General features: G+C 43.2%; 2 protein-coding genes across 2 annotated transcripts in view; one reads left to right on the plus strand and one right to left on the minus strand.

Moving 5' to 3' along the window:
* Positions 1 to 5,197, minus strand: part of ANKRD27 (ankyrin repeat domain 27) — a 54,114-nt gene extending 48,917 nt beyond the window's left edge. The window contains exon 1 of the mRNA XM_027663913.1: positions 5,140 to 5,197. The gene's annotated coding sequence lies outside the window, so the exon portion shown is untranslated. The remainder of the gene's footprint in view (positions 1 to 5,139) is intronic.
* An 88-nt stretch (positions 5,198 to 5,285) lies between these two features.
* Positions 5,286 to 10,202, plus strand: NUDT19 (nudix hydrolase 19). The gene is made up of 3 exons (XM_027663915.1): positions 5,286 to 5,975; positions 7,779 to 7,986; positions 9,007 to 10,202. The coding sequence occupies exons 1-3, from the start codon at positions 5,301 to 5,303 to the stop codon at positions 9,231 to 9,233; spliced, it is 1,110 nt and encodes a 369-aa protein (XP_027519716.1). The 5' UTR covers positions 5,286 to 5,300; the 3' UTR covers positions 9,234 to 10,202.
* Positions 10,203 to 10,550: the final 348 nt, after the last annotated feature.

Below are 10,550 nucleotides of genomic sequence, written 5' to 3' on the forward strand. Positions count from 1 at the left end.
AACAGTTTTCTTAACATAAACACACCCTTCTCAAGCTCATAAAGTTGAATATAGTGATGTAGCTTGATTTATACTGCAAGGGAATCGGCAGTGTGAAAAGTCAGGAAATCTCTGCCTTAGGAAACAGCTACAATAACATTCAGGCTCACAAATGATGCTGTCTTCAGCACTGCTTGCTCAGTGGTAAGTACAGAACCATTGGCTTGGACAATTGAAAACCAGGGAACATATTAGACCAGAACAACGGATTAAATTCTCCTTGTGTTAGGATCCAAATTGTCCCTTTCAGCCAGCAAAGCTGGCATTTACTTTAGCAAAAAATACACACAACCTAAGGAGCGTGAAATTTGGTCCTGCGGTATTGATGGCAACAACGATCAACAGTTGTGTCACACTATCAGAACTGAGTCTGTTAAATGCAAAAAACTGTAATTTCATTCCAGGATTTCCAGTCTATCACCACAAAAACTCTTTACATTGGTTTTCAGTTTACTAACCAAAGGAAGACAGAACCATAATTAAAGTGGTTCTCCTTATGTGGGAAACAATGTAACATCAAACTTCTGCACTATGAAAATAAAATTAGATTCGCAATTCTTCACGTAAATATGACAGTATTTTTTACAGTAATGCAATTATTTAAAACTGGACTAAATGACTGATGTAATTATCTTTCGGATTAAAAATTAAACACGTGCTTATTGTTTATACTCCAAGAGCACTGGTTATGGGCTTGCTTTTCCTTCTCTTGGAAGGTTTCTATTGTTTATGTCCACCTTCCAGAAATACCTGCTATTTAAGTGCTAATGGAACTCTTAGTCAACATATTTACCCTTCACAGATTTTCATTATGTAAAAAGTCATCCAGTAAGACCAGTGGATTACAGATCTCTAAGTGCTTTCTCTCAATACGATTATATAAGTCTTTTAATGCAGGAAGAGATCTGGACAAAATAGTAGTCTACACGTGAGCAGCATTTGCTATGGTAAATGTACAATAAAAGTGGGATTACAAAAGAATGTCTTTCACATAAAACTATCTGCATGTGTTTATGGAAGGACAAAAAAAGGAAGGAGATGGACGTATGTAGTAAATATGTTAGTGAAGTTTGCTTTCTGTTAAATCCAACAGCACCCCAACGTTAAGCTACAGCTTCTCTATAAAAAGAGGGAGTATCTTATGTCCAGTGGGACAAAGAATATAAAATATCCCTGAGTGGAACTGACCATCTATTCTTTGATTAACTCAGTACAGAGTAAGAGTAAAATTATTTTTATTTGATACACATTGGTACCAATTTTACAAAAGACAAGCCTTTTTTTCTCTCTCTGTTTCACACTACAAGGGACTTTTTTTCTGGAAAAAGGCAGTCCCACAAGGCTGGATTCCATCATCCATCCTGACAGCTTTCTACTGGAATGCAGCTTCATTAGCTACCACTGATGGAACCTGTGGAAAGGTGAAAAGTCACATGGCATTTAACCAGCGTCAAGGCTCCTGTGGATCTCCTCAGCCAGCCAAGCACAAGGGGTTCATGCTGGAAGCAATGTGACTGAAAGCCAGGTCGGCAAACACAAATTCCCTCACAGCACCTCCGAAATTCTGCCACCCACAGAGGCCAGTTAGCAAATGCAACTATGTTTATTGATCCCTTCCAGCAATTTGTCAGAATATCTACTATGGTTTTCCCAAAGTGACAGAAATTGACTTTTTGAGCCTCCACAGGTGGGTTCTGTGGTTTGTTTGTTTGTTTTCTTTGTTTGAGTTGTATGTTTTATTTACATTGTATTGCCTGGCATTGTTTATCATGTACTTAATAATAACATCTCCACCAAATCAAACAAACAAACAAATCCTCTCAAAGCTAGTTCTAATTCAACCACAAAGAAATGGAAGTCACAATCATAATATAAATATGGTCTGTCATTTTGATAATTTTTCCACTGTGCTTTAAATTATCCCTGGAGTCTACACTCACTCAGGTCTGTCTCACACACACATGTTCAATGAACATACACAGTTGAACCCATTGATGTGTCACAGCACTAAGGAATTACATAGCCAAAAACATGGCTTTAAAAATTATGGGGTTTTTTTGTAAGAACAGTAAACATCAGATCTTACAGCCATCTATAACTGTCTTAGGGAAAGAAAATTCAAATGCAATTTCTTTGTATGATCCAGAAGACTCTATACATAAATAGCATAAATGTTGGGGGGAAAAAATAAGAAAGGGGGCAATGAGAAAAGACAAAAGAAAATATTTAACTATTTATACTGTATAAAGTGACTGAGGACTACCAGAGACACCAAACATGATACTCCCTTAGCAACTTAATCTAATATGCTAATTGCAGGTGTAACTTGAGTTACAAATACACATTTGAATTCGGGGTCCTAGAGGGAATGCTCCAAATCATTCCTCATATAAGGCATCACTACTCAGTCTGGCAAGAAATTATATGTGTGAAAACTATTCATGTAATTGAAAGCTGCAGAATTAGAACCATAATTTCTGTTTCCATAAGACATGTAATCCATTATGCGGCTGTTGCAAATAGAACATTTCCAGTTGTTAATACTATCTGTAACCTAGTTTTCTCATCTGCTTTATTTGTTGGAATATAATTTTGTATGAAGGTAGCTGTATTTTTAATTTTCTTTTTAGTCAGTCTTTGTAATGGTGGTATAATCATAAACCTGCATTTCCTAGATTTGACATTTATTCACAATGTGTACAGAAGTAACTGGAGTAGGGAAGAATGTCTGCCTTAACTTGCACTTGGCTATCTTTGAGCCCAAAGGACTGCTTCAGATGCTGAGCACAGTCCTGAACAATGCAGTAAGCACAGCACTGCAGCTCTGCTGACAGCCCTGGTGTTCTCTCTGTGTCTGAGGCTGCAAACAGCAGCCTACGTGCAGCCACACATTCCACTTCCACTCCCCTGAACGAATGCCTATGAAGTCAGACCCGCTAGATTTAATACCAGTGGATACCAATAAAACCAGAGGAATGTGCCACCAAAATAATCAGAAGGATGGAGCACCTCTCCTACAAGGAAAGGCTGAGAGAATTGGGATTGTTCAGCCTGGAGAAGAGAAGCTTTGGGGTGACCTGATTGCAGCCTTCCAGTGCCTGAAGGGAGCCTGCAAGGAAGATGGAGAGACACTATTGACAAAGGCCTGGAGTGAAAGGACAAGAGGGAATGGCTTCAAACAGATGGACAGCAAGGTTAGATTAGATATTAGGAAGAAATTCTCGGCTGTGAGGGTGGGGAGGCCCCGGCACAGGTTGCCCAGAGAAGCTGTGGCTGCCCCATCCCTGGAAGTGTCCAAGGCCAGGTTGGATGGGGCTTGGAGCAACCTGGGCTAGTGGAAGGTGTCCCTGTCCAGAGCAAGGGGGTGGAATGAGATGGTCTTTATGGTCCCTTCCAACCCAAACCATTCTATGATTCTATGACTTGTTTGCCAGGAAATTCCTGCTTTTCATACTAGAACTTGTGAGACCTTAGACTGTCCTAGATAAGAAAAAAAAAAATCACAAAAAAACCATTCCACTTAGAAACTTAACATTGCTATTCTCTAGTACCAGATTTTCCTAGATATATTCCAGGGCTATCAGATATGGCATTTTTGCCATAGTAAGACAGTTTTGTGTATGTTCTGGTATTACAGATGATTTGAAAGTGACACTGTTCATTATTGGTACATGACTACTTCCTACTTAAAATGCCTTTACGCTGAAATGATCAGACTTAATGGACCCTAAATCTTTTTGATCAGCCATCAAGCTCATTGGATGTTAAATCTTGAAAACCCTCAGTAGTTTATTAATATTTCTCTAGTAAAGCAGCTTTTAGGCAAAGCACATCCCTAACAAGATGTATACTTAACACGTAAAATAGTTACTAGGAGTGAAAAAGGCAAACAAATACAAGGAGAATATCATGATTTTAGGTTCAAAATACCCTCTAGTAGGAAACAGGCATACTAGTGGGCCTTGTGGTTCCATTGCTAAGACGGTAATCACAGATGAGCAATAAGGATTAAGTTAGTATGAAAAAGGGACACACAAGTTACAAGATGTCATTGGTTTTGTCTGTATATTCAGTGATGAAAATACAGGAAGGAGAGGGAGGGCAGGCTTGTATATTGTCGGGCCACATGTTTTAGCAACATCAGCAGGCTGGCAGCAGGGTGAACTTATGGCCCAGCTGTGCCTGGGTACCCCTCGAGTTCAATTTTGGGTTTGTCAACTGACATATTCCAGCATCCCACTAATTCAGTTGCTTCTAAACATCCTTTCAGTTCTGGTGACACACATCTCACAGGCATCAAGTACATGCTCACATACAAAATCAAACGGAGAAGTTGTCAGAAGCATGTACAGGTATGTGGGTATTTGCCAAACGCAACCTGGCAAGAGAAGAATTATGGACAGGAGGAGGATTCCCCATGTTACATGCAAACACCATTCTTACATTTCTCAACCTGTGTCATCAGCTTTCTTCTGCTTAAACTCCTTACAAATTAAGAAAAAATGTTAAATTAACAAAAATAAAATATTTCCTAAAGGTTCAAAGGACTTTTTCCTGGCTTTGCTATCTTGCGTGAATAAATGTTTTTTTTCAGGTAACAAGGTACTTTAAAACCTCAAAACAGAAGACCTCTGTATAATCATTAAGTAAAACTCTACACACTCCTCCCCCTTGAAGCCTACTAGAACACATTCAAACAACTTAGCGCATGCTACGTTTAATTACAGACCTAAAATGACTTTTGTTATCAGCATGGCTTGCTATGGAATTGAGATAAGGAGATTTCTGCGAGGCCAGCTGGCGGGTCAGCAGCGGTATTACGATTACAAATCCGAGTCCTTGGTTTCTGACCCGGGGCTGACTCCTGGGGCTGCAACTCCAGCCCCTCCAGCGGTACTCGGGCAGACTCTGGGCTCCGAGGAAGCTCAGCATTTACGCGTCGTCCCGCTGTAAACACACTCAGGAAGGGCGAGATGCCCCAAGCCGTGTTTCCCAAGCGAACCGAAAGCCATCGACACCGCCTCGTTCCTCTCGGCCGTCCTGCCTTAACCCCCCTGCGTTTCCTTAGGCTTTCGCCCTCGGAGGACACGCGCTACTTACCGGCTTAGGGCTGCTGCGGGCTGAGGCATCCCTGCCGCCGGCCCGCCTCCTCCATCCCTCCCTCCGCGCGGTCCCGCCCCGCTCCCGCGGCTGCAGTGGCTCCTCCGGGAGCGCAGGCGGCGGTGCCGCCCGGCCTCCCCCGCGCCCTCGGCCCGGCCGAGATGAACCCGCGGCTGCGGCACTGGCGGGAGGCGGCCACGCTGCTGCTGGCGGCGGGCTCGCCGGGCCGCCCGCCGCGCTGCCCGCTCGGCCCCTTCGACTACGAGCTGCTGCTGCTGCGGCGGAGCTCCCGCAGCGGCTTCATGCCCGGCGCCCACGTGTTCCCGGGCGGGCTGGCGGAGGCGGCGGATTTCTCGGCCGAGTGGCTGGCGGTGCTGCCCGCCGCGCCGCGCTGCGGGATGGGCGCCGTGAAGCCGCCGCCGCCCGGCGGGGTCCGCGCCCCGCTGTTCGCCACCGACCGGGAGCGCCTGGGCTCGCCGCTGCCGGGGGAAGTCGCCTTCCGCATCTGCGCTCTCCGGGAGACCTTCGAGGAGGCGGGGATCCTGCTGCTGGTGCCGGGCCGCGGGCCGGCCCCGCCGCTGCCCGCCGAGCGCCTGCCGCCCGCCGCCGAGCTCGGGCGGTGGCGGCGCCGGGTGCAGGAGGACCCGTCCTGCTTCCTGCAGCTGTGCCGGCACCTGGGCTGCGCCCCCAACATCTGGGCGCTGCACGAGTGGAGCAACTGGCTGACGCCCGTGGGCCGCGGCGGCCGCCGCTATGACACGGCGTTCTACCTGTGCTGCCTGGAGGAGCGGCCGCCCCACGCCTCGCAGGACGACCAGGAGGTGACGGCCGTGCTGGTAAGAGGGTCCCCCGCGCCGCGGGGATGGGGATGCCTGGGATGCTTGCACGGTGCGGATGCCTGGGATGCCGCACGGACCGGCCGGGGGTAGTTCCGATGGGCACGGGCGCTCCTGCCCCCAGAATCACAGTCAGTAAAGGCTGGAAAAGATCCCTGAGATCGGGTCCAACCTTTGACCGAACGCCGTGGTGTCAACTAGACCTTGGCACTAAGTGCTACATCTGATCTTCCTGAACACCTCCAGGGACGGCGACTCCGCCGCTCCCTGGGCAGCTCATTCCAATGTTTAATTACCCTTTCTGTGAAGAAATCTTTCCTAATGGCCACCCCGAACTTCCCCTAGTGCAGCTTAAGCCTCTTGTCCTATTGCTTCCAGTTCCCTGGGAGCAGAGCCCGCCCCCCACCTGGCTCCGCTCCCTCCTCCTGTCAGGGAGCAAGGAGATCGAGGAGGTCCCCCCTGAGCCTCCTTTTCTCCAGGCTGAGCCCCCCCAGCTCCCTCAGGGCTCCTCACAGGACAGATCGAACAGTCCATCAAAGCCATCCTGATAATGCGCCCTTAAGACGTGAGGAAAGGGAAGGGAGGGGACCCTCTCTCCTGCACCCCTGGAGCTGCCACTGCCCCCTCACCAGAGGTGCGGCTGGAGCAGCTGCTGGCAGAGGGTGTTCTGTGAAGGTCGTTTTACCTGACACAGGATCCGTGTCCTGTCACATCACTTTCACCTTGAATTACCGTCTCTTTCAAAGGCGGATGACAAGTATCACTTTTTTACACGTTCATTCGTGCAGAGCAGGGAAGGGTTCTCACATGCCCTTAACACAGTATGCTGGGAGAAATCCGTGTGGGATGTACAGGTATAGTCCACGGCTGCAAGAGATGCTAGTAATTTTAGTTTTCCAGAGTTAGATGGAATATTTTAAGTAACATACAAACTTGCTGAAATAGTCTGTTAAAAATTTTGAAGCTTTGGGGTTTTTTACCTTTTTTTTTTTTAATTAAGTGAGCAAAAGTAACAAACTTTACAAAGAAACTTCTTTTATGGTCAGTTACATTGGGGTCCTTAAGTTTTTCTAGAATTCTGAAAAGTTCAGTAGCAAGTTAGAAGTAGATGAGAAACCAGACAGTTCTGTAAAAGCTTACCTAACAATTTTGTTATCACTGATGCTGCAATATGTAATTTTTTAACAGATTTTCTACAGAAACTCAAAAGTACCTGAGATCTCATCTTCAAAAGAGTTCATGTTTGTTATAATTTTGCTAATAACAGCATAAATGCACTGCAAATGCTTATGCACACATTTATCTTACCAAATTCACCATGTGAGATGAAATCAAGATCACCAATAGTTTAAACATGCAGAGTAAGCTTGAATAGCTGGGTGTTCACGCTCTGAAAACAATGAATGTAAGAAGCAGATGTTTAGAGGTACTTTTAAATCTCAAAGCATCAGTAGCAACCTCTGGTGGCACTGAGTTTAATGTTTTCTGTTGGTTTCAGTAGACTTTTAGTCAGTTCCCTAAAACAAATGTTGGTTTCTAAACCTGGCGTGTCTAGGTGTAAAAAAAACCAACTTATTTTTATTGGAAAGAAAGGAGTAACTTTTATAGATGGCTTACATTTTTCAATTTTCAAAATTTCTTTGTTGTTATTTTGGTATAGTTTATACATGGGGGGTTTTTGTGTTCAGAAGATGTTGCAAGCTCTTTTTCTGTAAAGCCTTCCTTGCTAATGATTTTTCACGTTACTCAGACTTTCTATCTGCTGATGAAACTACTGTTTCAAGGCTTGTTTTCATCTTACAGTGGTCGTCACCTCCGGAAGCCATTGAACGCTTTAAGTCTCAAGAAATATGGTTTCCTCCGCCGCAGTTCTATGAATTTTGTAGGCTCTGCAACTTCTCTTCCCTCAGTGAGTTACACAAGTTCAGCTCTGAGCGAGCTCTGGAGGGCTGTGAGCACTGGATGCCAGTGATGCTGACTGCTTCTGATGGCTCCATCCAGCTGCTGCCAGGTAAGGGAACACCTGGAGGTTCTCTTAAATATACAGCATCTCAAGCCACATGACATAAACCATCTGTAAGGAAAATACTCTTTTAAGTTGTGTTTGTACCATTTGGTTCCTTGTTTGCTCCAGTTCTGACAGTGGCTGCTGTCAGAGACGAGCCAGGGGGTCACAGACAGCACACTTGTTTCTTACTTATAATGTCATCGTCTCACCATTGTCATAATGTTTATTTATGAAGAAATTCTAGCATTTTGGCTTTTTTTAATCTGAAGGATGCATTTAGAACTCCTCCTGTTTAGTCCTTTTCAGTGGGAATTCTCGTTTACTTCAGTTCTCCGTTTGTCTTTCTAAGGACAAGGGACTCGAGCACAGCTGCATTATCAGTCCTCACAACTGCAGTGACAGGGCACTGCACTAAAACAAGACATTAAGTCGCCTTCCTCCTGCCCTCTCTCCTACTTAAGTCTCTCTCATTTCATAATCATGTACAAGCAGCGTTAAGAAAAGCTGCATGTACTATTTATTATTTTCTGATTGCTTTTCATTAGGCTTTCTCTTTTTTTTTTTTTTTTGTCACAATAGACCTCTAGGATTTCTGTATTTGGGGTCTATTAGGAGTCTTGCACAAAAGTAGTTTGCCTTGATATGGCAAAACACTGTTTTCATCAACAAAACAAAGCTTCTTAGTATACTTGAAAAAGCGTTTGTCCTGTTCTCCGCCTGTTATATAAACTCCTGTCTCCCCAGGCTGCAATTATAGCATATTAATGCTATCAGGAGCTCTGGAACATTTAAGTAAACACCTCAAATGTGCACTGCAGTTTCACTGATAGACGCTTCTGGAAATTTATGGCTCTAATTTTAAATCTGAAGATGTTTACAGGCAATTTACTTTTGCATTGCAAAATAGATTTCCAGTGAGTTTCATGTCCCAATAAATATTAAAAAATTGCCAGTTTCACTCAATGAAAAAGCTGAAAAATACAATTGGCCATCTCTAACTAAAACTTTTTTTTCCACCCCTAGGAGATGAGTTATATCCAGAAGATCCAGATTATACAGGAGAAAAGAAAACAATTATGTCAACAGATAAGAAGATTGAAGAGCTTATGAAAGAGGGCAGTATATTTCACAGGATAGTAATAAAAACCATCCACAATTATGCTGTCTATGTTAATATTCAAGCAAAATATAAGCATATCAATCCACTGATGATAAACTGTGATAGTTCAGATTACAAGAGCAAATTGTAGTACGTGTTTGGTTTAAATCTAGAACAATACATATTCAGTGTGGTTTTGGTGCTTTCTGACTGTTGCCAAGTAGTCAGGAAAATATTTCTCTGTCCTGCCAAAGCATTTTGTCTGTGTGTGTGTTTGTGTTGTCTGATTTACATGTACCTAATTCTCTGAGTCTTTGAAACAGTTGTGCCACTGATAAGTCACAAAGCTCCTTTTCTCACTGAAAATTTTAAGTATGTATTTTGTTCAGAACAAGCATGCTTTGAGTTGAAGAATTCTTTTACTATGCTTCCCAATAAGTGCAATGTGTGTCTACAAATGAATGAAATCTCTCATTCCATATTTGTTGACATCTCCCAGTCTAGTCTCTCTTTCATTTTTGGGAAAAGCAGTGTGTGTAGGTATATATAGAGAGATTTATTAGCTATAATACAATTTTTAAAAGAATATTATAAAGTTCATTTTTATATTTGATACACCTAAATTCTTTTTACTAGTGTAATTATACAAAACTTTACAATTTCCAAAGGTAGAGATAATTTAAACAAAGTCCTCTATCAGATCAAGTGCATTATTTTTATTGTTATATTTTTTTATCTTCAAGTTGCTAGCAGTTTAAAAAAATAGAAAAATTTAATTTTTTAGCTCCAAAAAGATACCCACAACTTAAGGGAATAATGTTCCTCCTTGGAAACACTCACTTCCATATTCCAGCATCCCACATTTTGCTTCTTAATTACTTTACTAAATATATTTGAGATTTAAGAACTCCAGAGGAAAGACTGCTGCTTGATTTTTGATTTGTTGGATTTATCTTTTTTTCATGCAATAAGTGGAGTCAGTGGAGCAATGATGTAAATTCTTTATCTGGAAGAAGAACGAGTGATGACTTGAGATTAGTCAGTAAAGTTGTTCAGAAGGCTTTGTTCCAGTTTTTTGTTCTGTGTTCCAATTAAAACTTGCTGCAACATCTTCATTAAATTGGTTTGTAGTATTCATTTGGATTGGAAAAAAAAGTGTGTCTTCTGTCTCAGAACATGCCCAGATTGTTGTTCATTTTGCAGAGCTCGTTGAGGTTTGTAAACCTCTCCTGAACACGGACCATGGGAAGCAGAGCACTGTGTATAATGTATATTATCCAGTACAATACCTCCTTCCAAATATTCTGGCCAGGTGGGATATTCCCTATTCTCCAGTCACTGCCATGACTTTTCAAGTACAGTGGGGAGTGCTTTAGGACCCAGGCTTGCCATTACCCTCAGAATCCTGGGATGCATCTCATCATGTTCCAAGGACTTATCTATGTTCAGGTTTCTCAGATGTTTTTGA

This window comes from Corapipo altera, unplaced genomic scaffold, assembly GCF_003945725.1.
Source record: "Corapipo altera isolate COAL_440 unplaced genomic scaffold, ASM394572v1 224, whole genome shotgun sequence".
NCBI lineage: Eukaryota > Metazoa > Chordata > Aves > Passeriformes > Pipridae > Corapipo > Corapipo altera.

Bases quoted from the DNA above. Each gene is read 5' to 3' on its own strand.
- NUDT19 (XM_027663915.1), top strand. From the start codon at position 5,301: ATGAACCCGCGGCTGCGGCACTGGCGGGAGGCGGCCACGCTGCTGCTG. The intron at 5,976-7,778 runs GTAAGAGGGTCC...TTCATCTTACAG, and splicing joins AGGAGGTGACGGCCGTGCTG to TGGTCGTCACCTCCGGAAGC. The intron at 7,987-9,006 runs GTAAGGGAACAC...TTCCACCCCTAG, and splicing joins CTCCATCCAGCTGCTGCCAG to GAGATGAGTTATATCCAGAA.